Raw genomic sequence first — 27,437 nt, 5'->3', positions numbered from 1 at the left:
TCACCCATTGACTTGAATGGTGTTGAAAAAACGCAGAAAAAACGCAGGTGTCATTATTTGCAGTGTTTTTGCTGCAAAAAAAGTCATGGACATTAGCATGGACAAAGAGACAAAAAAAGCAACAAAAACGCACCAAGACTTGCGTTTTTGCCGCAGCTTCTTTCCTGCCAAGAAGATCAGGTTTTGCTGCAGAAAAAAAAGCATCAAAAAAGTCCTGTGTGAACTTAATCTTAGTGTCTCTAGTATGTGGGAAAGCTATCACCACATGTACTGTAAACACTGACATGGCCTAAGACATACTTGCACTTAGCAGTGTGATGCAAAAGTATTTTCCAAGGGCTTTTATCGTTTACAAGCATAAATACCTACAAAAATGGTGTGAAGAAATGGATTGGGATTGGAAGGTCATGGGAGAATTATCAAGCTAAATTTGACAACTTTTTCATGATTTGGAGCATATTTGTATTTTAGATATTTTTTTGCGCCTTGTCAAATAGGTTATGGTCTAGTGTGCAATACTGTGGACCAGAAATTCTGATTTGATCTCAACTTTGTGGCACAAAGTAATTGTTCTAATATAAGGTGGAAAATTAGATCATACAGTGTAAATGTTCTCCAACTTTAGTAAACATCATAAACTAGTGTGGTAAATGTTACGATAGTCTAATCTAAGTTTGTCCTTTTACCCCCCACCGATCTGTAAAACAAAAGCATGGAAGTACTTAGTTGAATCCGGTGCCTCTTTCACTGTGATATTTCCTCAAAAAAGTGCATTCTATGAACTCTTATACTTTCAGTCCATACTATACCATACCTTGTCCTCTGAGGAGAACAGTACACAGCAGGTCTTGAGTTGATGGCTCCTGTTTCAGCAATCAGTGGGCATCTTAGAAGTTTCAATCACTTAGGGTCCGGGTTAAGACGGCCACAAGTTAACTGAAATTGGAGGAACAGTTGAAGTGAAGTTTTTAATTGTAGTGTAGTGACTTGCACAACAATGAGGACCATTTAACCTGGGTTGTGATATTTTGGCCAAAATATTGCCAAATACCTCATGCATTTCTTATATCTTTTGATCAGGGCTGTGGAGTCGTGGAGTCGGAGTTAGTTTTGGTTGTAGTCGGAGTAGGAGTCGGTAGAAATGTTCCGACTCCAGCTTTAAAAAAAAATAATGTATTAATATTTCATAATTTAACTTTCATATGAATTTTATAAATGTTACTCAAATATATATGTTCTATAAAACTATGAACAACAGTGATAAGCAGTTCTGCTGGAGATAGAGACATTTCTTACTTCTTGTGTGTCACTGTTCTCCACTGCCCTTATCTAATCTTATACTTTTTTAACCTCATGCTGCCCCAACCCCCCTACTTACAATGTATGAAATGGAAAGTGAAAATGTGTTGCAAATTCTTAGTAGTAAAGCTCCTCCTCTAGACTAGATCATACTAGGTGTGCGTCTTCCAAGCATCTCACAGCTGCCTGCTACTCAGAAGAGGAAGACTGTAAGAAGTATTATCCTTTCAACAAACTTTGCATCAGTTAACTGAGTACATGAGGAATAATAACAGTATTACTGACCACTATATCAGTTGTACGACCTGGCAATAATTTTGTACAATTGTTTTTAGGAAAAACAATTGTCATTTGGATTGTGAATGCAGAATTAAAAACCTGAGAATGTCAAAGAAGCATCACATTAAATCAGCTGTATTTGAACATTTCACCATCACTCAAGATAGAAAACATTATGTCTGTCAGTGTATGACAAATGATCCAGACGAAAACAAATGCTGTGAAGCCAAGATGAGTGCATATTCAGGCAAAGATAAAAATGCTCCTACCAGAGCTTCTAATCTAAAGAGACATTTACAGCGCCTTCATCCAGAAGTACTGAAAGCAGTGGATGAGAGAGACTGCATTCAAACCAATGAACCAGTGCCCAGCTCTTCCAGCCAAACAAAGGAGCAGAGAACTTTGCAGCCATCAGTTGCAAGATATTTTGTCAGTGACAAAGTTACTGTGACAATGACAGTAGATACATTTAAAAAAACAGATCATAGAGCTTGTAGAAAAGGATAGTGTGCCTATTTCATTATTTTCACGACCAGCTTTTATGTGTCTGAATGGGGAAATGGCCCGCAAGCTTGGTGTTTCTCTGGAGAGAGAGTATTAGAAAATTAGTAATCGAAGAAGCTTTTAAATAAAAGGAAGAACTTAAAAAAACTCTCAAGGGACGCTTTCTGTTTCTTAAAATGGATGTCTGCACACGTCACAGAGTGAACTATTTTGCCATCAATGTCCGATTTGTTTGTGACAAAAATGAAATAGTTACCAAGACATTGGCAGTAAAAGACACCAAAGCTCTTCACACCAGTGAGTTTCTCCAGGTCTTGGTGGAAAAGGTTCTGCAAGACTATGAACTTAAAAAAGAGCAAGTTCTTTCTGTCGTAACTGACAATGCTTCAAATATGATAAGTACTATTAAGCTAATGAATGAGCGTAATGATGGTGACCAGCAGCTAGAAGAACATTCTGGGTCCACAGAAACAAATGTTTGAAATAGAGGAACACAGTATTGTAACTGAGGAGCAAACTGAAGTTGCTTCAGATGAACAGCAACATGATAGTTTAGATGATCATGTTGAAACTGTGTCAATATGTTCTTTCATTCATCACATGCGCTGTGTTGTGCATACGCTACAGCTGGCTATAAGAGACAGTCTGCAAGAAGGACATGCTGCTGCACTGATTGGCAAGGTGAGAAAATTGGCTACTGTTGCCAGAACCCCTAAAGTTGACTCAATTTTGAAGAGACGTGCTGGAAAAGGGGCAATTATTGATCAAGCCACACGATGGGGCAGTACTTACTTAATGATTCAGCGCTTGGTTGAACTGAAAACCTTTCTTGTAGACATGGCTAACCCTCAACTGACGCTAAATGAAAGTCAGTGGAATCAGGTGACTGAGCTGGAAAAATTGCTAGAGCACCCATTTACAGTGACTAAAAAAATTACTAGCAGACGACTTAACTCCAAGTATTTTCTTAAAGGAGTGGAAGAACCTGATGTTTCGCCTGTCCCACATAGGAGGGATAATTGCAAGTGGCATTGCTACATCAATGAAACGGAGAGAGGAGCTACTATTACAAAATAACATTCTTTTGGCAGCTGTTTACATAGACCCAATGCATCGGATTCTTCTAGATGATCAACAGCTAAGTAAAGGAAAAGAAGCTCTGCTTGAAATAGCAGTAAGGATGAAAGGGTTGCAGAACAGTCAGGAGGAACAAGAATTTGGTCGTCCTGCCACATCTTCACCCTCATCATCAACTGATGAAGAATTTAATTTCGAAAAATATTTGGATCACAAGGACCGTGCAAAGCGTTCCCGCATAGAAGAAGAGTCATCCCCATCAAGGAACACAGCCAGTACATTTCAGCAGAATTTTTCATGTGCACTAAAAGAAATTGAGAAATTTGACCGTTCATCAAAAATAACAGTGCAACAAGCGATTCCTCTGTATCCTGACATTGTCAGAGATGTTGCCCGAGTGGTTACTGCTTTGCCACCAACACAAGTTAGTGTAGAGAGGTTGTTCTCTGCTCTCAAAATAATTAGATCAGATTTGAGGGCATCCATGAAGGAGGATCTGACAGAGGCAATACTTTTTCTGAGGACAAATTTATAGATTTCTTCTTATTAACTGCATAAAAGTGTTTATTGCATATATACTTAGTTTAGAAAAGTTTATAAAAGTTATTTGCTATATTCTAATTGTATTCTAATAAATGTAGTTTTTGCTCTAAGTGGTCTGATTACTTTCATGATGGTGAGAAACTGAATAAGCATGATGTTTAATATTTTACAACAGTAAATTTGTTATTATGAATTGGCCATTTATGAAGGAGCCGGAGCCGGAGCCTGATAAAATCCAGGAGTCGGAGTCGCAACTGTGGCTTACCGACTCCACAGCCCTGCTTTTGATACCTATTTTTTCATATCTTTTGCATTGCGTGGCTGTGCCCTTTAGTGTTAGCTGAGGGAATTTGCTATGCCTGTCGTGTGGGGTGCATATGTATATATGCAGCACCATGGAACCAAATGCCCTTTATAAATATATAATAATAATAATATGCAATCGGGCACAAGTTTGGGCGCTCATTGTCAAAATTACTGTTATTTATTTAGACCTAAATTTAACAATAAAATATATATTTTCATCTTTTACATTTTAAACATTGCAAAAAGGAAAATGGGCCGATACAAAAGCTTGGGCATCCTGCATGGTTAGTACCTAGTAGCACCCACTTTTGAAATTAGCACAGCTTGAAATCGCTTTTTGCAGCCAGCCAAGAGCCTTTTTTTTTTTAGGGATTTTCATCCATTCTTTCTTGGAAAATTCTTCCAGTTCTGTGAGATTCCTGGTCATCTTGCATGCACTGCTATTTTGAGGTCTGGCCACAGATTTTCAGTGATGTTCAGATCATAGGACTGTAAAGGCCATTGTAAAACCTTCAGCATGTGCCTTTTGTGGTAGTCTATTGTGGATTTTGACATGTGTTTAGGATAATTATCAATTTGTAGAAGCCATCCTTTTTTCAACTTCAGCTTTTTTTTTTTTTTTTTTTACAGATAATGTTATGATTGCCTCAAGAATTTGTTGAAATTCAATTGAATCCATTCTTCCCTCTAACCATGAAATGATCCCCGTGCCATTTGCTGCAACACAATCCTAAAGCATGATTGATCCACCCCTATGCTTAATAGTTGGTGAGATGTTCTTTTCCTGAAATTCTGTGCCTTTTTTTTATCCACACATACCTTTGATCATTGTGGCCAAAGAGCTCTATTTAACCTTATAACCTTATCAGTCCACAGGACTTGTTTCTAAAATGCATCAGGCTTGTTTGGATGTTCTTTTGCATACTTCGGATTCTGAATTTTATGGTGAGGACACAGGAGAGGTGTTCTTCTGATGGCTCTTCCATGAAGGCCTTATTTGTGTAGCTGTCTCTGAACGGTAGAACAATGTATCGCGACTCCAAGGTCTGCTGAATCTTTCTGAAGGGCTTTTGCAGTCAAGCGAGGGTTCTGGCTTGCCTCTCTGGCGATCCTACAAGCAGCTTTCACGGAAAATTTTCTTGATCTTCCAGAACTTATCTTGACCTCAACTGTTCCTTTTAACTGCCATTTCGTAACAACATTTAGTTAAAAGAAAAAAGGGTTTGGTACCGTGCACAAAAAACAGAGGTATGGTATAATAAATTAACATTTAAATAAACAAACTGAGCTCAGAGAATGAATCTTTAATTGGAAAAATTAGTGGTGTCAAAGTTTTAGGCTATATGCACACGATGCGGATTTGTTTTTCTGCGCGGAAATGCACCAAAAATGCAAAGGATTGAGTCACTCTAAATCTGCAGCAAAAACGCAGGTGTAAAAAGGGTTGCGGATTTGGTGTAAAAAAAAAAAAAAGCCAATTTGTAAAAGGAAATGATGTCAGAAGGAGAATGAGTGTATGGGCAGATAATCTAGAATAGAGCCTATCTTGGTTGAAGCACATCAACAATGGAGGTTGGACCTGAAAATGACATCCTTTTTTTTTTTTTTTTTTTTTTTTTTTTTTTTTTTTTATACTATATCTTTATTTAGCTAACAAATCCACATAGAAATCTGCACAAAAAATGCACGGCATTTCCACAGCATTTTCTGCCAAGAGATGCAGAAATTTCCGCAAGCAAATCCACAACGTGCGCACATAGCCTTATAGTCCTAATATCCAAGTAAGATCGGTGGCATGTTCTCATTGTCTCTGGAGTAGTTTCCTCAGATTCTATAGCAAGTCAAAAATCCTTGGTCCATTTACATGTTACACGGATTACATCTTAATAATCAGGACTGAGTCTGAACAAGAACTTCTAAAATTCAGTTTGTTTATTTAAATGTCAATTTATTTTTGCCATGCCTCTGTTTTTTTGTGTGCATATATTTTTCTTCAGAAACCTTTTTATACCATGCATGAAGAAGAGACCTATAAGAAGTATCTAAAGCTTGCTTTGTAACATCATTTATTTTATTTTTGTTAGCCATTAAAAGTTGTCATAACTACAAGATTAATTTGTTTTTCCCACTGAGGGCATTCTTTTAATAACATTTCAAATTGAGGAAAAGGCAGCCTGAAAACGCTTTGCTGTTTTATAACCTTCTCCTATTTTCTAGGCCTACACCGGTTTCATTTTCAGATTGCTAGACGGCTGCTTAAAAGAACCCATAGCTGCTGTTTTTTTGGAGCAAGGTTAGAGGAGGCTGGGTTTTTATAAAGCCGGGAAATTTGCGTCACTTGGCCTTTCCTAACCATGATGGTGAAAAAGTCATTACCCTAATGTGCTACTTATGGTCTGAAACCTTGGTCAAAGTTATCTGAGCACACAAATCACCAAACTGCTGCATTGGTCCATTTTCAAAACTAAAAAATGATTATATATTTTTCTGCCCCCCTCAATCCTGCTGGTGCCACTGTTGTTCACTGCATAGAAAAAAAACACAAACACTCCCACTTGCGTTCCTTCCCTCTCCCCTGCTGCACCGTATTGTCTTCTGAAGCCGGCAGCTGAAATCACTGCAATGCACCCAATCATGTATACGCAGTCTTCAGTTGCTGGCCTGCGTTTGACCAACAGTGTGTGTTGCTGGCAAGTTTGTGCTCTGCAATACATTTCAGATGGATGTGCTTCTGAGGATGCACATCCAGCTGAAGTAGGGAAAGCGTCGCCAGGCTCCTCACCCTCACGGGCCCGATCCACTGATGCGAAGCTTAGCTAGTGCTGAGGCGATGGCACGCCTGCCAGCAGGGAGGGCTCTGCATGCCACAACTGGTGTACAGTATCAGCTGTATGACACCCACCCCCTCAGCCAGTACCATCATCAAGCCCTACATATTAAGGTAGTTTGCAGTAAGTCACATTCCACTATTACGTGTTTGTACGGTGGACGTCAGGAAGGGGTTAAAAAAATCATCCTCCCCATTTTCGCCTACCAGCAGCAATCCCACAACTCAGGAAGGAGCCGCCTCCACTTTCACATGCTGTGCTCCAGCATGATGTCATTAAGGGGTGCCAGGGCACTCCTCTTTTTGACTGCACTCTGCTGTCCTAAGGGTTTCTCTGTGCCACACGGATCACAGAGAACAGCCTCAGGGGCCACATGCGGCTCCAGAGCTACAGGTTTGTGACCCCCTGCTATAATGTATTAGTATTGTGACCTTGTGTTGGTAAATGCAGCTGCCTATTTTTCTGAAATTTTTGGAATTATATGTCGTTATCGGTGAGTTTGTGGTTACTGTACTTGCTAAGCAACAACCGTTTATTTTTTTATATCCACCTTTAGTTCAAAGGTTTATAAGTGAAGACAAGCTGCCTCACCTTTTATTCTATGGACCTCCTGGAACTGGCAAAACTTCCACAATACTGGCTTGTGCAAAGCAGCTTTATAAAGATAAAGAGTTCAACTCAATGGTATTAGAGGTAAGACTATTTCATTGAACCCTGAGAGAATCGGGAATGCATTGTCTCTTGCTGCCCCTTTCTCTGTTCCTTTACCAACAGGTAGGAAATAGTTGAGGAAGTAAAGGTGGCTAGGAATTTAGGAGGCAGCAATCATGCTGTCCTCGAATTTTGCATTACAAGAAGAGGAAGAAAAGTAAGGACTGACTTGCAGGTTAGACTTCACAAAGGCAGATTTTAACCCCTCAACAACCGCTGATACGCCTTTTACGGCGGTATTTAACGGTACGTATGCCTCAGTGACGCTTTTTAACGGTGCTGAGAAATAAGTGTATGGTGCCTCCCTCAGTGTCGGAATTTCTCCGGGGTCTCTGCTACGGGGGTAGCTGAGACCCCAGAGAACATGATTCGGGACGGTTATACCCACCCCAGTGTTGCGATCACCGTTATTAACGGAATAAAGGCGATCGCTAAAAATTTAGATTTACCATTTAATTTCTCTCTCCTCTGATGTGATCGCACATCATAGGAGGGAGAAAAGGGGGTCCCCCGATTCATCCCCCCCAGTAGCTCCAGTGTCCCTGGATCCTCCTGCATCCCCTCCGTGATGTCCCCCGGCTGGCGGCGTCTTCCAGGAAGAAAATGGCGGGAGCACGCTTGGGCGCCCGCCAAGATCTGCTGGCCGGCAACGATAGGAAATTTTTCCTGTTGGTTCATTTTGATCACTGTGATAGACCCTATCACAGTGATCAAAATATAAAAAATAGTAAATCAAACCCCCCCTTTATCACCCCCTTAGTTAGGTAAAAATAATAAAATAAAAAAATGTATTTATTTCCATTTTTCCGTTCGGGTTAGGGTTGGTCTAGTGTTAGGATTATGGTTAGGGTTTGAGTTAAAATTGGGGGGTTTCCACTGTTTAAGTACATCAGAGGGTCTCCAAACGCGCCACCATTGATTCCAGCCAATTTTGCGTTCAAAAAGTCAAACGGTGTTCCCTCAATTCTGAACCCTGCCATGCGCCCAAACAGTGGCTTTCCTCTACATACGGGGTTTCGGCATACATAGTAACATAGTTTTGAAGGCTGAAGGAAGACCTTATGTCCATCTAGTTCAGCCTATTTTTAGTGCAGCTGTTCTGCATTGTTGGTCCTGGGGAAGGCAAAAAACCCACAGAGTAGAAGCCAAGTTTCTCCATTGGGAAAAAAAATTCCTTCCCCTAAGCTGGGTCAACCATCTACCTATAATATTATGTTATTCGTAACCTTCTATACTGTGACTCACAAAAGCATCCATTCCTTTCTTAAATTCATTCAGTGAGTTGGCCATCACCACTTCCTCAGGAAGAGAATTCCAGAGCCTCACTGCTCTTACCGTGAAGAACCCTCTTCTATGCTGGTGCAGAAATTCTTTCCTCCAAGCGAAGAGAATGCCCCCTTGTTCTTGTCACAGTCCTTGGTACAAACAGTTCATTGGAGAGATCTCTGTATTTTGCCCTCTGATATACTTGTACATATATACGGTATTAGGTCTCCCCTAAGTCTTCTCTTTTCTAGAGTAAATAGACCTAATTTTGATAACCTTTCTGGGTATTGTAGTGAACCAACTCCATTTATCATTTTAGTAGCCCGCCTTTGAACCCTTTCAAGTTCAGTAATGTCTTTCTTGAGCACCGGCGTCCAAAATTGCACACAATACTCCCAAGTGTGGTCTGACGAGTGATTTGTACAGAGGGAGAATTATGTTTTCATCTCATGTCCCCAGACCTCTTCTAATGCATCCCATGACCCTATTTGCTTTGGTGGCAGCTGCCTGACACTGGGCACTCCAATTTAGCTTCTAATTGACTAAGATGCCTAAGTCTTTTTCCATGTCTGATTTCCCCAGCAGTTTCCCATTTAGTAAGTAATTGTAGCATCTGTTTCTCCTTCCCATGTGCATAACCTTACACTTATCTGTGTTAAACCTCATTTGCCATTTTTCAGCCCAATTCTCCAATTTACTCAAATCTGTCTGTAGTTGCAAACTGTCCTCCTTTGTGTTAACTACCTTACATAGTTTTGTATCATCTGCAAATACTGATATTTTACTGTGTAAGCCATCCACTAGATCATTAATAAATATATTAAATAGCAGGGGGCCCAAAACAGAACCCTGTGGTACCCCACTAGTAACCCTGGCCCAATCTGAGTATGCACCATTAATAACCACTCTTTGTTTTCTATCACTAAGCCAGCTACCTACCCATCTACACACATTTTCCCCTAGCCCAAGCTTTCTCATCTTACTTACCAATCTTTTATGTGGGACAGTGTCAAATGCTTTAGAGAAGTCGAGATAAATGACATCCAATGATTCTCCTTGGTCCATTTGAGAGCTTACATCCTCATAGAAGCTGATCAGGTTAGTTTGACAGGAGCGATCCTTCATAAATCCATGTTGATATGGAGTTAAACATTTAATAACATTGAGATATTCCATAATGGTATCCCTTAGAAACCCTTCAAAAATTTTACCCACAACAGATGTTCAGCTTACCGGCCTATAGTTTCCAGGTTCCTTTTTACACCCCTTTTTGAATATTGGTACCACATTTGCTTGCCGCCAATCAAAAGGAACAGACCCTGTTTCTACTCAGGAAAAATTGTACAACAAATTTTGTGGTCCATTTTCTCCTGATACGCTTGTGAAAATAAAAAATTTGGTTCCAAAGTAAAATGTTCATTTTTTTTCCTTCCACATTGTTTTAGTTCTTGTGAAGCACTTGAAGGGTTAAACTTCTTGAATGTGGTTTTGTGCACCTTGAGGGGTGCAGTTTTTAGAATGGTGTCACTTTTGGGTATTTTGTGTTATATTGACCCCCCAAACTAAATTCAAATGAGAGGTGGTCCCTAAAAAAATGGTTTTGTAAATTTTGTTGGAAAAATGAGAAATCGCTGGTCAACTTTCAACCCTTGTAATGTCCTAACAAAAAAAAAATTGTTTTCAAAATTGTGCTGATGTACGGCTACTTTCACACTAGAGTTTTTTTGCCCTGCGTTTGGAGCGCACATGAAACGCATGTCAAAAGCGCCTGCAAACGCTGGTAAACGCTGCGTTATTTTGTAGCTTTATTGTGCGCATTAGAACAAAAAATCGCAGCGTTTTTATGCATTTGTAAGCGTTTTTCATGCGTTTGCATTTTTTATGCGCAATAAACTGGGGAAAAAATCCTTGAAAAATTCTTGCAACACACTCCACCAATGGGACACAAGTGGGCGTGTCTATGGAAATTCTTTATATAGACCCTGTTTACACCTGAATTCTTCACATTTGCTTGCATTTGCCTTGAGAAACATGGATCTGCGCTGGAAGAGCTTTTACTTTGACTTGGATCTGGACATGAGGACGGCTCAGGCTTATGCCGTTACTTGCCATGAACAGAGGGAGAGAGGCAGCGAAGACGGCAGCAGCGGCGTATGTGGATACATCCCATTATGGATCTCCGGGAGAGCCGTGGAGCGTACCACACCCTCTACAGCGAGCTCCAGGCAAACCCGGAGAAATTTGCGGATTATACCCGGATGACCCAAGAAACCTTTCACTATTTGCTTGGTTGGGTAAAAGAAGTCATCCGGAGACAGGACACGCATCTCCAGCTTGCGATTACTCCTGAGGAACGGCTCCTGGTCACATTAAGGTACGTAGTTTTGCTAAACCAATGTCTGCTGAATTTTCTTGCTTGTGACATGTACTCTTCCAAATCTGGCAGAATTACAGTTCTGCCATGTCGGTAACTACAAGCTGCGTTAATTTTTGGATGGCATGTATTGAAACAAAGGCTGCAGAATTTTTTTTTTTTTTTTTTTTAAATGTAACGTGTGTAAAAAAATTACATAAACACAAATATTAATTTTTGTTTTCTTTGTGTCACAGATTCCTGGCTACTGGAGAGACCCTCTCGTCACTGCACTTCCAGTACCGGATTGGAATCTCCACGTTGTCTGGAATTGTAGCGGACACCTGCCGTGCTCTCTGGAACGTTCTTTGTCCCGATTTCATGCCCATGCAGAAAAGTGGTTGGATATCGCTGAAAGATTCTGGACTGTCTGCAATTTCCCTAACTGTTTGGGAGCGGTGGATGGGAAACACATCAGGATTATCAAGCCCAAAAGGACTGGCTCTGAGTTCTTTAACTACAAAAAGCACTTTTCTACTGTACTGATGGCCATTGCGGATGCAGACTGTACGTTTATTGCAGTGGACATTGGGGCATTTGGCCGTGGGAATGACTCCCAGGCTTTTAAGACATCGGACATGGGCAGGAGGTTGTATGGCAGCAACTTCAATTTCCCCATGCCACGGCCTCTTCCCAACACCGAAGGTCCGCCACAGCCATTTGTAATGGTTGGTGATGAAGCGTTCCAGATGTGCCAACACCTCCTCAAACCCTACTCCAGCTGGGACTTGGACCTACAAAAAAGAATTTTCAATTACAGGCTGACCAGAGCCAGGAGAACAGTAGTGTGCCTTCGGTATACTTGTATCTAGATGGCGCATTCTTGGCACAGCTATTAATCTGAAACTGGGAACAGTGGATGAGGTGGTCAAGGCCTGTGTTGTTCTACATAACTTTGTACTTTCTCGAGAGCACCCGAACTTTGATCTTGATGATGATCGTAATCCATTGCCTGAATTTGCACAGCACCCTCTCAGGTCATCTGTTGAAGTTGGCCAAATGAGGGATCAATTTGCGGCATACTTCAACTCAGATGTAGGATGGGTGGAATGGCAAGAGCAAATGGTTTAAAAAATTTGTCTTGCATGTTGTTCGTATGTTAATAAAAAAAAAAACGTTTTGATACCTGTACTGAGTGCATTCTCTGTTTTTACACTCCCAATAACATTACCAAGTAGCCAGGTGTATCAGTGAATTTATGATGCTGTGTTTTGTGCATCATGAATTCACTAATACTCCTGTGTTGGTGACTATATTATGTGGTTATTTGCAAGGTATATCTATAGTTCCTTGCATTTTTTAAATGAGAACAATAGATATACCTTGCACTCAACACCATCCTCTATAGCAAGGGTTTTAAAAAATTACTCCTAATGTCAACCAGCATATCATGTTTAAATTTTTTTTTTTTAACTCCAATGTAATTACTAAAGACATGCTATGTTGGTTTGGTTTGAACACTGTATTTAGGGAAACCAACTCTATTCAGTTTGCAATATACCAGATATCTCGATTACTGACGTTTCTTGTGTCAGGCTTGGAGATTGGTTTCGCTGACAAAACATATCTACATCTTCACCAACTCCACAAGGTTCAACAACAGATCATGTTGTAATGAAATCCATTGCTCAGTTGCTAAAAATTTTTCAAACAGAGGATACCATACAACATGATCTTTTGTTGGACCTTGAGGACTGGAGTTGGGGAACCCTGCTGGATACACTCTGTGCAATATTCCTAGAATGTAGAGACTGTTCTGGAAAAGGAAAGTCATGTAGATTTGGTTTGTTGACAACACATATCTCCAAGACTGACACAAGAAACAAGTCTCACACAAGAAACCGTAATGGAGATATATGTTTTTGCAAAAACCCTAAGTGTATGGCGCAGTGTGTGTAGTCGGCGATAGACACAGTAAACCCATACCAATTTTTATAAAGCACAAGTGCACATTTATTTTGAAACCAAAAATAAACAAGAAAATTTTTTTTATGAATGACGTTTGGGGGAAGATTGGGAGACTTTGGGTGTGTGGAGAGACGAGGAACGACTGGAGGTAGAGGATGGGGTTCTAGGAGAAGGGGCGACAAAAGTACTCGGGGAAGGGAGCTCTGGAATGGACATTGAGGCAGGTTGAGACACAATAGGAGGAGACGGTGGATGGACAAACAAAGTTTTTTTTTTTTTTTTTTCGTTTTTTTCTTTTTTGGCACAGGCATATCCTGCCCCGACCTACTTGCAGCCTGTGACCGCCTTTCTTTTGTAGACCGCCTGGTGACTGTGGCGTTGCCCTGTAAAATAGGGAATGCGGATCACCCCTTTGCTGCTCTGTGGTGGCAGTGACGGTGCCCCTAGAAGGGGAGCATGTTGGGTCAGTACTACGTGAAGGAGGCTGCGTATCAGGTATCTCAGCCAAAGTTCTTGGGGGACTACGAGGAGGAGAATTGGTGGCAGTGTTCCTTTGATGAGAATTGGTGGCAGTGTTCCTTTGATGAGGAGTGGTGGCGGTGCTCCTTTGATGAGGAGTGGTGGCGGTGCTCCTTTGATGAGGAGTGGTGGCGGTGCTCCTTTGATGAGGAGTGGTGGCGGTGCTCCTTTGATGAGGAGTGGTGGCGGTGCTCCTTTGATGAGGAGTGGTGGCGGTGCTCCTTTGATGAGGAGTGGTGGCGGTGCTCCTTTGATGAGGAGTGGTGGCGGTGCTCCTTTGATGAGGAGTGGTGGCGGTGCTCCTTTGATGAGGAGTGGTGGCGGTGCTCCTTTGATGAGGAGTGCTGGTGTCGGTGGCCCAAGCAGGTTCTGTGGTGGTTTGGCTGCAAGCTGGTGGTGCGGTGGTGGTGCTCCATACAGGAGCAGCGCTTGCCATAGTGGTGGTGGTGAAGGAGTGTCCGGCAGTGCCTAGACTTGAGGTGGTGTAGTGATGTCCGGCTTCGCTGGGAATGCAGGTGGCCGTGCAGTGGTATGCAGCAGAAGTCGGTAGTGTGGTTAAGCGAGTCAGCGGTGGAACTGTTGGAAGTGACACCACTGACTGCTGAACATACCGATTCTGCTGCATAGCCTGCAAGTAAGTAGTGTTGCAGGCCTGTAACACACTCAGCTGTTGCTCAGGACTAAGGTGTTCCACCATGCCCTGTTCAATTTTACTGAAAAAATGGGGCGCTGGTCTGTTGAGGTCGGCCTCCAGACGGTCAAGGCACTGGTCGACAGAGTGGAATCGGTGTTCCATGTGGTTAAAACCACGCTCCATCAGGGAAAAACCGCTTTCGGTTCTGGCGGCCAGCGCCTTGAGGCTGGCCTTAAAGGCCTCGCTCAAGTGCATGAACTCGGGCATGACATTCCTGTCCAAGGCCCTCTGCCGCTGGCGGGTAGTGCCCCCATAACCAGTGACAGAGATCTGGGACAGGGGAACACCTGATGGACCAGCTTCCTGGTCACCAGCTGTCTGTGTTGCTGACCTGCAAGATGCTTCCTGGCTTTCGGATGGCTGGGATGGGTCCGAGGTCGATCGATGAAGAACCGCTTCCGGGACAGGGTCAGGTTGCAGGGTGCTGCTCCAAGTGCTGTGGAAAGAAAGGGAAAACATTAGTATCATGCATGTACAATAAGTATCACCTGTGGAATAGAAAAGCACATATTAAGAACAGACGAAAAAAAAAAAACTTGCGCTCTGCTGGCGAGGACCGGTCTCATGAAAGCCAACTCGCGATGGTAGCGGTACTTTCTTCTGCGCCTTGCTGCAGAACCACTCCGAACCTGTCCCTCAGCACGAACATCAGTGTTGAAGCGGTCCTTCATCGAGCGCCAACGTGTGTGGATTTTTTTTCACTGTTGGTAAAAAAAAAAAAAAAAAAAATTAAAAATGCACTAGTTTAACGTCATTCTCACCACACACACCTGATTGAACTTTGAAAACACTCACTGCTGCAGCACCAATAAAATTCTAGACACAATACAGTCGCTGTTGAGACGGAGGACACTGTTATGTTTCCTGCTACAATATATGTATCAGCAAAAACAACAGTATCATCAGGAACAAGAGTGAAAACAGGATCAAGACAGCAGTTGAAAAATCAATCACAGTTCTCAACAAGGCATTGGTGCTTTTCATGCAAGAATATATCTTGCCAAAAAAACACCACCACCGTCAGGTCCACAAAACAATGCAGCAGTTGAAGACACAAATCAATCACAGTTCTCAACAAGGCATTGGTGCTTTTCATGCAAGAATATATCTTGCCCAAAACACATCAGCACCATCAGGTGCAAAAATCAATCCAGCAGTTCAAGACACAAATCAATCACAGTTTTCCACCAGGCATTGGTGTGTTTAATGCAAGAAAATATCTTGCAAAAAACACATCAGCACCATCAGGTCCAAAAATAAATGCTGTATCACAGAGCATCTTTATACTTACTGAACGCCCTTTTTGAAGCTGCAGAGGTGCTGTCCCAGCCATCCTTCATCGCTGCGGCCACCTCATTCCAGAGCTGCCGGGTCACCACTGTGTCTTTGTACTGCTGGTCACGGCTGTCCCACAACGGGATGCGCTCCTCAACGAGGCAGATGAGGTGCTCGTTATCTATGTAGACTTCTTTGTCATCCCGCTGTGGAACCTAGAAAAAAAAAAAATAGAATGTTTAGAAGTTTGGAAAAGATACCAAAAGAAACAGAAAAGAAGCAAGAGAAAGAAAGACAAAAAATATATATATATACTCACATTGCGTCTCCTCGCCACGACTTGACTACGCTGCTCCTGCTCAGAATCCTCAGACGGCTCCCACTCAGACTGCTCCCACTCAGACTGCTCCCGCACTCCATCTTCACTGCCCGTGTCCGATGTCTGTAAAGAAAGAAAAAATGAAAACACATTTCTAGAGGCAGCTATACTTACCAAAAGGCAGCAAGATTCTCACCTCACGATCAGCTTGGGCCAGTTCTTGCCGAGATGGCGAATAGACCGATCCGGAAGAAGACATGCTGAAAAGAAAACAAAAAATACATTAGTACATAATAAATTGTACAGGACACACAGACATTATTTTTATGAATACTAACATTTTGGCTCCTGAAGCTTGAATCCACAGGTAGAAGGCTCTTGTAGAATGCTTATCTGGTCTCTGCAAGGCTGTATGTAGAGTAATTGTCTGACCCTGAAGACAAAAGTTTGTCCAGCTCCACGATGTAGTGAAAAATATTCTTTATTCACTCAGTAGAAATGAGGTTTAAAAGCCAGCATGAGGTACAAGGCATGCGATCGATCTACGCGTTTCGAGTGGCTAGGCACTCTTAATCATGATGATTAGTTCATGATTAAGAGTGCCTAGCCACTCGAAACGCGTAGATCGATCGCATGCCTTGTAACCAGGGCTGTGGAGTCGGTAAGCCACAGTTGCGACTCCGACTCCTGGATTTTATCAGGCTCCGACTCCGACTCCGGCTCCGACTCCTTCATAAATGGCCAATTCATAACAACAAATTTACTGTTGTAAAATATTAAACATCGTGCTTATTCAGTTTCTCACCATCATATAAGTAATCAGACCACTTAGAGCAAAAACTACATTTATTAGAATACAATTAGAATATAGCAAATAACTTTTCTAAACTGTAAGTAAATATGCAATAAACACTTTTATGCAGTTAATAAGAAGAAATCTATAAATTTGTCCTCAGAAAAAGTATTGCCTCGGTCAGATCCTCCTTCATGGATGCCCTCAAATCTGATCTAATTATTTTGAGAGCAGAGAACAACCTCTCTACACTAACTTGTGTTGGTGGCAAAGCAGTAACCACTCGGGCAACATCTCTGACAATGTCAGGATACAGAGGAATCGCTTGTTGCACTGTTATTTTTGATGAACGGTCAAATTTCTCAATTTCTTTTAGTGCACATGAAAAATTCTGCTGAAATGTACTGGCTGTGTTCCTTGATGGGGATGACTCTTCTATGCGGGAACGCTTTGCACGGTCCTTGTGATCCAAATATTTTTCGAAATTAAATTCTTCATCAGTTGATGATGAGGGTGAAGATGTGGCAGGACGACCAAATTCTTCTTGTTCCTCCTGACTGTTCTGCAACCCTTTCATCCTTACTGCTATTTCAAACAGAGCTTCTTTTCCTTTACTTAGCTGTTGATCATCTAGAAGAATCCGATGCATTGGGTCTACATAAACAGCTGCCAAAAGAATGTTATTTTGTAATAGTAGCTCCTCTCTCCGTTTCATTGATGTAGCAATGCCACTTGCAATTAACCCTCCTCTTTGGGACAGGCGAAACATCAGGTTCTTCCACTCCTTTAAGAAAATACCTGGAGTTAAGTCCTCTGCTTGTAATTTTTTTAGTCACTGTAAATGGGTGCTCTAGCAATTTTTCCAGCTCAGTCACCTGATTCCACTGACTTTCATTTAGCGTCAGTTGAGGGTTAGCCATGTCTACAAGAAAGGTTTTCAGTTCAACCAAGCGCTGAATCATTAAGTAAGTACTGCCCCATCGTGTGGCTTGATCAATAATTGCCCCTTTTCCAGCACGTCTCTTCAAAATTGAGTCAACTTTAGGGGTTCTGGCAACAGTTGCCAATTTTCTCACCTTGCCAATCAGTGCAGCAGCATGTCCTTCTTGCAGACTGTCTCTTATAGCCAGCTGTAGCGTATGCACAACACGGCGCATGTGATGAATGAAAGAACATATTGACACAGTTTCAACAAGATCATCTAAACTATCATGTTGCTGTTCATCTGAAGCAACTTCAGTTTGCTCCTCAGTTACAATACTGTGTTCCTCTATTTCAAACATTTCTGTGTCTGTGGACCCAGAATGTTCTTCTAGCTGCTGGTCACCATCATTACTCTCATTCATTAGCTTAATAGTACTTATCATATTTGAAGCATTGTCAGTTACGACAGAACTTGCTCTTTTTTAAGTTCATAGTCTTGCAGAACCTTTTCCACCAAGACCTGGAGAAACTCACTGGTGTGATGAGCTTTGGTGTCTTTTACTGCCAATGTCTTGGTAACTATTTCATTTTTGTCACAAACAAATCGGACATTGATGGCAAAATAGTTCACTCTGTGACGTGTGCAGGCATCCATTTTAAGAAACAGAAAGCGTCCCTTGAGAGTTTTTTTAAGTTCTTCCTTTTGTTTAAAAGCGTCTTCGATTACTAATTTTCTAATACTCTCTCTCTCCAGAGAAACACCAAGCTTGCGGGCCATTTCCCCATTCAGACACATAAAAGCTGGTCGTGAAAATAATAGGCACACTATCCTTTACAACAAGCTCTATGATCTGTTTTTTAAATGTATCTACTGTCATTGTCACAGTAACTTTGTCACTGACAAAATATCTTGCAACTGATGGCTGCAAAGTTCTCTGCTCCTTTGTTTGGCTGGAAGAGCTGGGCACTGGTTCATTGGTTTGGATGCAGTCTTTCTCATCCACTGCTTTCAGTACTTCTGGATGAAAGCGCTGTAAATGTCTCTTTAGATTAGAAGCTCTGGTAGGAGCATTTTTATCTTTGCTTGAATATGCACTCATCTTGGCTTCACAGCATTTGTTTTCGTCTGGATCATTTGTCATACACTGACAGACATAATGTTTTCTATCTTGAGTGATGGTGAAATGTTCAAATACAGCTGATTTAATGTGATGCTTCTTTGACATTCTCAGGTTTTTAATTCTGCATTCACAATCCAAATGACAATTGTTTTTCCTAAAAACAATTGTACAAAATTATTGCCAAGTCGTACAACTGATATAGTGGTCAGTAATACTGTTATTATTCCTCATGTACTCACAGTTAACTGATGCAAAGTTTGTTGAAAGGATAATACTTCTTACAGTCTTCGCTTCTGAGTAGCAGGCAGCTGTGAGATGCTTGGAAGACGCACACCTAGTATGATCTAGTCTAGAGGAGGAGCTTTACTACTAAGAATTTGCAACACATTTTCACTTTCAGTTTCATACATTGTAAGTAGGGGGGTTGGGGCAGCATGAGGTTAACCAAGTATAAGATTAGATAAGGGCAGTGGAGAACAGTGACACACAAGAAGTAAGAAATGTCTCTATCTCCAGCAGAACTGCTTATCACTGTTGTTCATAGTTTGATAGAACATATATATTTGAGTAACATTTATAAAATTCATATGAAAGTTCAATTATGAAATATTAATACATTTTTTTTTAAAGCTGGAGTCTGAGTCGGTACATTTCTACCGACTCCGACTCCAACCAAAACTAACTCCGACTCCACAGCCCTGCTTGTAACTCATGCTGGCTTTTAAACCTCATTTCTACTGAGTGAATAAAGAATATTTTTCACTACATCGTGGAGCTGGACAAAGTTTTTTCTCATTGCCTTGGATTGTGCGCTTTGACACAGCGGTCTCGTGCTCCGATGTTGGAATGCTGTGTCTGGTGAGCTGGATTTGTATCCTGATTTATTGACCCTGAAGACACCTTTTATGTACAGTCCTCCCAAAACAATGTTGCTTGTTTAGGGGGAGTTCTAGACAAGTGTGTAGACATTGTTTACTCAAATTGCGTGCGCGCACAAGGCGCTGACGTGCGCGGTGTCAAGCGCTCGTCAGCGACCACATAGACTGTAATGCTATTTTTGGGCGCACACGTGCGAGCGCAATTTTTTTAACGATGCCGCCGGGAAAAAAAATTCAACATGTAGCGTACGGCGCGTCTGGGGGCACACCTGTAAAATGCGCAGCGCACGCTAAACGCTGAAGAGTGCGTCCATTCGCAAGACCCTGCGATCACCATGTTAAAGATAGGGGGACATTGCGCGTGCGCACGATGCGCTGCGCGATCGAACGCTAGTGTGAAACCAGCCTAAAGTTGACATGTGGGAAATGTTATTTATTGACTGTTTTGTGTGACACCACGCTCTGATTTAAGGTACAAAAATTAAAAGTTTGAAAATTGCCAAATTTTGTCAAATTTCCGTTTTTTGTTTTTTTTTGTTTTTTTTCCATAAGTAAACGCAAGTTAAAACGAAGAAATTTTACTATTAACATGAAGTACAATATGTCACAGAAAAACAGTCTCAGAATCAGTGGGATCCATTGAAGCGTTATAGAGCTATAAGCTCATAAAGGGACAGTGGTCAGAATTGTTAAAATTGGCTTGGTCATTAAGTACCAAATTGGCTGTGTCACTAAGGGGTAAATGGACTCAGAAAGAAGGTAGGGAAGGTCCAATGGCTGGATGTTCGAAAGGACAGAAATGTCCAAGAAGGATGGCCGATTTTGCGAAATTAAATTCTCGCTGCACAATTGGTAACAATCCAGAAAAGGAAAAATTGGAAGCATTTAAAGAGACCAGTATGGATGAAAATTGAATGAAAAAAAAACTTGTTGAAATGGAAAAAGAAATGTATATTAAGTGGAAAGGAATAGGGGGCATATCTGAAAAAGAGTTTAATGTTGTCTGCAGGGAATGCAGGGCAAGTGTTAAAAGAGCTTAAGCCAGTAATGAAGTTAGGCTTGAAAGGAAGAATAAAAGCAATAAAGGATTTTGGTGGTGTGTCAGAAGCAAAAGTCAAAGATGCTGTAGGATTTTTACAGGATGAAAATTCCTAGTTTGCATCTGTGACAAAGTTTGTGCTACGAGGAATGGTTAAAGGATCTGGGAATGTATAGAAAGCTAAGAGGAGACTTTATAGCTGTGTACAAATATCTGAAGGGCTGTCACAGTGTAGAGGGATCATCCTTATTCTCATTTGCACATGGAAGCATGAGAAGAAATGGAATGAAATTGAAAGGGAGAAGATACAGATTAGATATTAGAAAAAAGTTTTTACAGGGTGATAAACAGGCTGTCACAAGAGGTGGTGAGTTCTCCTTCAATGGAAGTCTTCAAACAGAAGCTGGACAGACACCAGTCTTAGATGGTTTAATGAATCGTACACTGAGCAGAGGGTTGGACACGATGACCCTGGAGGTCCCTTCCAACTATAACATTCTATACAGCCAAAACGTCCCGCTGTCCAGTGCTGATGGTGAGGCACTGTACCATTATGGAGATGAATTGACGGAAAGGTTTGCTACTATAGGAATGTAGATAAGGGAAAGCTAATAACATAACTATGGTAAATTACAACGAACCCTGTGTAAATATACACAAGATTATGTAGAAGTGGGTTATAATTGGTGATCAACATGGATTTTCCAAACTTTTCAAATAAGTTGTTTAGGGTCACAGAACATGTCTTTTGCTGCACTGGACTTGAAGATACTGGGCTCTGTGTGATGCACCGATATTGATAAATAGCCTCCATTTTAGTTTTGTTATGACAGCTTCCGTGTGTACTTGTCTAAACGTTTAACTTTGCAAATTTTTTTTTATTACTAGCTGAATGCATCTGATGATCGTGGTATAGATATTGTCAGAGGCCCAATATTGAGCTTTGCCAGCACAAGAACAATATTTAAGTAAGTGGATTTACAATTTGTTATATCCCTGGCGTTGTTGATTATTTTTTTTTTTGTATACTCTTACAGATGTCCCTAGTAAACAGACAACTCCCTTTCCGCCTCTTTATTTTTTAACTCTTAATTCACACAGGCCAAGCACTTGCTGTAATTGACTGTTGGTGAAATCTGCCAGGAGTGCCAGAAAAAAAGCGGGCAGAAAAAAAGCAGCCCCCTGGGAGCTAGACAGGCTTACCTACATAGTTTTCAGCTACATTTGTTCTTTGCAACAGACCATGGATGAAGTCTGGAGCACATATACTGATGAAGACTCAATAGAAATGGCACATACTTTACTAGGCCATAAGACTCTAATGGTGGTACATTTTGATGTGTTTTGCAGAAAAATGAAACTACGAGATCAACCCATAAAAAAAAAAAATTCTGTATGTAATGTATTTAGTGTGGCAATATTTATGTAGTGCATTCATGATCTAACTGCAGAAGATAAACTGCCATTTTTGTGATGAGCACCATGGTTAGTTGTTAAAATGTTTTGCCAGCCCTGGGGACATTTTCATGTAGCACAGCATCTTGCTGAATTCCAGCAGTGTGTAGTGTACATACCGTTAGGATTCTGCTCTTCTAGTTGGTTTGAGCAGTTCTCACATCACTGCAAATATGCAACTTTTCACATGCCGATTGGCTTCTGTCAGTGGGTCAATAGACCATTATATACCCTGTTAGTATTTGGCACTGATTGAACATTCAAAGACGCAAACTGCTCGAACGTACTGACAAGCATAGCCGAATCATATTGGGTATGTGCACACTTTGTGCAGAAATTGCTGCATCTCTTCGTCAGCCACATTTTTTTTAACAAGTCTTTTGGGGCAGATTTTTCTCCACTCATTAGTATGAGTGAAATCTGCTGCAAAAACACTGAAACAATTGACCATACTCCAGGTTTGTATCTGCTCCTAATCTACAAGTCACAAATAAGCAATGTGTGCATGAGACTTCAGGATTCTTATTCACTTTGCTGGCAACAGGAATCCCTCAAGGTTTTGACAGATTTGCTCAGAAAAAAACAAATCTGCAATCTGTCCACAGGTCCTAACAGGGGGTGCAGGGTTTTTTTTTTTATACTTACCAAGTTTGCTTGTGCCTGTTGGACCTTACACTGTCACTTTAGTTGGCATTTTGGCCTCTGCAGTGCCAGGATGTTTTTCTGTATTTTGTTACTCTAGTGCTCAATTTAAGCCATGTTTATATTATTTTGGTGTTACATCTGCCTATTTGTGTTGCAGAAAAGGTTTTAAACTTGTGATCTTGGATGAAGCAGATGCAATGACTCAAGATGCACAGAATGCTTTGAGGCGAGGTAAAGTGGCACACTACTCATCTGCCATATTCCTGGAAGCATTACAAAATTACCAGGTCTTCTGAAAATCCTAGATAGACATAACAATCTGCCACGTCTTTATGCTACAGCAGCTGAATTTATGCAGGCAACCTGTCTGTCGTGCTTATTTCTACTGCTGCCTGCTGGCTATGAGTAATGTAGTTGGGTTTAGAAAGGAGATCTTGTCATTGCTTTTATAGGTTTTAATGTTGGCTTGGCACTACTGATTTTGGAAAAGTATAGAGTTGACCTATTGAGCCACATGGATTCTCTGAAAAACAATATACCTTTTACAGGGCCTCCCATTATTACTCTAAGTGCCACATGTGACACTACAGCTTTGATATGTTGGACATCTATCGTTCGTTTTTATATAGTGGATATTGTACCCCACTGCTGAATGACCAAGTGTGGAAGCACCCAAAATGACTGGTAAGCAATGAAGGATGCAGGCGACCACTCCGTGCCCTATACCTGCTCATCCATTGTTTACTGAAGTGTAAATGTAGATCAGTTATCACAATTAACTATATCTTTTGATAAGTAGCATCTTTTAGAATATTCATGTAGCAAATGGAAAAAAAACCCACTGCCATATATTTTACCGCAAAACAGCTTTCAACTTAATATTAGCTACAAGTTTTGCGGGTGAAACTGTATAGTTGCACAGTCCACAAGCCATTTGAAAACCAAACCTGCATGTTGACAGTTTTCGGCTGTACCTCAGCTGCCAGTTAAGTGTGCATCTTTTTCTTGTTGAGACTGATTGGCTTCGAGCAGCCGACTGTCAGACAGGTCCTTGATCACAATGTCTTCCTAAATGTGCCTTCATCTGGATGTCAGGTACGGTACATCTCTCCCAATCTCTCGACATGGGAGCCCTGTACCCTTTTTAGTACACAAGATACCTGCAAGTTTATAAAAGTAAATTGCAAGGAATAAAGTAAATCCTCTGTTCTCAAGAACCTGCCAGTCAGAACAGTAATGGTGTTGAGACTGCATCAGGCTTCAATACCATGTAGATGCACGCAAATCAAGATGGTGGTTTCAGCATCCAATAATGATTTGGTTTGCCATTTTATTATGGCATCACAAAAACAGTAGCAACACTTCATCCACTAGTCCTCATCCTATTTAACCCCTTCATGACATTAATGTCCTATATCTTGTCCCTGACTTTCATGCAGACTCTCACACACAGCTCGCATATTTCCTGGCAGATGATACCTGATTTAATCGGCCATCATGTGTCTTTAACAGCCACCTGAATTATATTGGGTTTTTTTTTTGGCTGCTGCTATATTGCAATAAGAGGCGATTGCCCAGCACTATATCCCGAAAAATAAAAGCTTTACAGTATCTGCGTAATCATAATGATCTGGAGAATCATATTGCCAGGTCAATTTTACTGTTAAATGAACATAGGGTAAAAATAAATCGTGAAGTTGCACTTGTTTTGCGATTTTAATGCACTTGGAAATTTTTTCCTGCTTTCCAGTGCATGACATGATAAAATGAATGATGTCCTTCAAAAGTACAACTCATTTTGCAAAATAGTCAATCATACAGCCATGTGAACAGAAAAATCATATTGTCTTAGGAAAAGTATAACCTGATTGGTTAAAACTGCAGTGATAGTTACCGAAGCATCGACATTGGACAACATAAACTGGTTCCTCACGTCTGATTGGCTGCAGTCAGTATGTGCCCTCATCCATTCATGGCTTAGAAAAAAATATGTGGCTACGCTGTTGTACATAAATCTCATCCACGGCACCATTTATATATTTGCGTAATTGAGCGCTACATTAGAGCCCATTTCAGTCTCGAGACACTAAATAAAAATCCGCCACAAAGAGCATAATTATTGAACTTGAAGGAAACCTAACAGTTCCAAAAGAAATTGTGTCTCAGGTGCACATCCAGTGCTGACTGAAGATAAAGGAAAGGTAATCTGGAAGCTCCCTGTAGCTATTAAATAAAGTGGATCCCACCTTCAACGTGGACTTTGTCGTATGAATGTTACATAAAATATTGCCAGTGATCGATTGTGGGTCTGTTAATAACCATTATTAATTGTACAGTGGTGTGAAAGTGTTTGCTCCTTCCTGATTTCCCATTCTTTTGCATGTTTGTCACACTTAAATGTTTCAGATCACCAAACAAATTTAAATAATTAGACAAAGATAACTCAAGTTAACACAATATGTAGTTTTTAAATGAAGGTCTTTATTATTATAGGAAAAAGAAATCCAAACCTACAGGTCCCTGTGTGAAAAGGTGACTGCCCCCTCCCTCTTAAAACATAAATTAACTGTGGTTTATCACATCCTTAGGAAGCTGAGTTCAAATTCCATAGCCACACCCAGGCCTGATTACTGCCACAGCTGTTCTCAATAAATAAATCTCTTAAATAGGACCAGCTGGAGAAGTGAAGAAGACCAAAATATACTCAAAAGCTAGACATTATGCCGAGATCCAAAGGTTTTCTGGAACAAATGAGAAACAAAGTAATAGAGCTCTATCTGTCTGGAAAAGGTTATACCGTATTTTTCGCTTTGTAAGACGCACTTTTTTTCCCCCAAATTTGGGGGGAAAAAGGGGGTGCGTCTTACAATGCAAACATACCTTTTATTGTGCTGCCGCTGCGGGTGTCCGTTACTTGCCGCCACAGCGCTGGGTCCTCTGGGTGCTGCCGCCGCGCTGGGTCCTTTGGGTGCTGCCGCCGCCACGCCATGTCCCCCCGGTTTCTGCCTCCGCCGGGCTCTGTCCTGTGCTGCGTGGGGGGCTCTGCCGTTCCATCCATGCCTGTGCGGTGGCTTGCTTCCTGGAAAATGGCCGCCGCGCAAGCGCAGATGGAGATCTCGGCACTGAAATCTCGGGAGATGAGATGCCTGGAGCAGGCACCGGGAGACACAGAGATGCCTGGAGTTTTGTGTGAAATGATCAATGTTTTGCTTTTTGCTTCATTCTCGTTTGTGTTTTTTCATTTAAGACAAATTAAATGAAGATAATACCAAAGAATTTGTGTTTGCAATCATTTTCAGGAAGAAACTGAGTATTATCTGACAGAATTGCAGGGGTGTCAATACTTTTGGCCACAACTGTAGCTGAATTACAACAATTCTGCAAAGATCAGTGGGCCAAAATTCCTCCAGAGCATTGTAAAAGACTCACTGCCCGTTACTGCAAACTCTTGATTGCAGTTGTTGCTGCTAAGGGTGTTATTTTTTTTTTTTTGTTTTTTTTACATTTTTTAACATTGAATACAAAAACCCATTAATTTTTTTTTTTGTTCAGTATTTACTAGTCACACAAGGAGACTTAAGATACCATATTTTTCGGACTATAAGAGGCAGCGGGACCATAAGACGCACCTAGGTTTTAGAAGAAAAAAAAACTGAAGCAAAAAAATGTGGTCAATTCTGTACTTAATATCCGTTGTCCTGGTAAATATGGTCCCCTCTTCACCATCCTGATACACATGGCCACTCATCCCTATCCTGATATGCATGGCTCCCTCATCCTAATCCTGGTATGCATGGCCCCCTCATCCCCATCCTGATATGCATGCATCCTCATCCCTAGCCAGGTATGCATGGCTCCTCATCCCTATTTTGGCAGGAATGGTCCCTCTCATCCTTATCCTGGCAGGAATGATCGAACTCATCATCATACTGGTATGTATGGCCCCATCCCTATCGTGGAATTCAGGGCCCCATCCCTAACCTGGTATGATTGGCCCCCATCCCAGTCCTGGTATGCATGGCCCCATCAGAAAAGATAAAAAAAAAAAAAAACATTACACTTATCTTCCTCCGTTCCCTCGCAGTATCCTGCTCCGTTGCCAGCAGCTGCTTAATGCTTGTAAGCAGTGCATGACAGGGACGTCATGCGCTGCTCACAAGCAGAGCAAAGCGTCTGGAATACTCATCGGGACTGTTTATCACGGAGAGCAGTGAGTCTTCAGTAGCGCACGCAGTGTCAGCCATCGATTTCCTGCTGCTACCGGCGGTCATGTGTGCTGATACTTAAGAAAAATGAATGTTCAGAATATTCATTTCTCAAGTATTGGCACACATGACCGCCGGCAGCAGCAGGAAGGCTTCGGATGACACTGCATGCTACTGAAGAGCAATGAATACTCACTGCTCTCTGCCATGAACAGTCCCGGTGAGTATTCTGACAGCGCATGACATCACTGCCATGTGCTGCTTAGAAGCATTAATCAGCTGCTGGCAATGGAGCAGGACACTGCGAGGGAGAGGAGGAAGGTACCGTATACACTCGCGTATAAGCCGAGATTTTCAGCCCATTTTTTTTGCCATATACCGGGGGTCGGCCGGGGAGGGGGAGCGGAGGGTGTCGGAGATCACTCACCTCTCCTGG

General features: G+C 41.5%; 1 protein-coding gene across 6 annotated transcripts in view; it reads left to right on the top strand.

The window, feature by feature from the left end:
• Window positions 1-27,437, top strand: part of RFC5 (replication factor C subunit 5) — a 66,383-nt gene that overhangs the window by 21,381 nt on the left and 17,565 nt on the right. For 4 of the 6 annotated variants that reach the window (XM_073559733.1, XM_073559798.1, XM_073559700.1 and 1 more), the window contains exons 3-5: window positions 7,393-7,529; window positions 21,585-21,664; window positions 22,954-23,027. In XM_073559733.1, the coding sequence (XP_073415834.1) occupies window positions 7,393-7,529; window positions 21,585-21,664; window positions 22,954-23,027 (291 nt within the window). Of the gene's footprint in view, window positions 1-4,638; window positions 4,777-7,392; window positions 7,530-21,584; window positions 21,665-22,953; window positions 23,028-27,437 lie in introns of all 6 variants that reach the window. The other 2 variants (XM_073559917.1, XM_073559964.1) reach the window with 1 other exon arrangement.

The sequence above is a fragment of the Dendrobates tinctorius genome, unplaced genomic scaffold (assembly GCF_039654945.1).
Source record: "Dendrobates tinctorius isolate UK_male_01 unplaced genomic scaffold, ASM3965494v1 ptg000003l, whole genome shotgun sequence".
In the NCBI taxonomy this organism is placed as follows: domain Eukaryota; kingdom Metazoa; phylum Chordata; class Amphibia; order Anura; family Dendrobatidae; genus Dendrobates; species Dendrobates tinctorius.
This window is presented reverse-complemented; position numbering and strand designations above follow the sequence as displayed.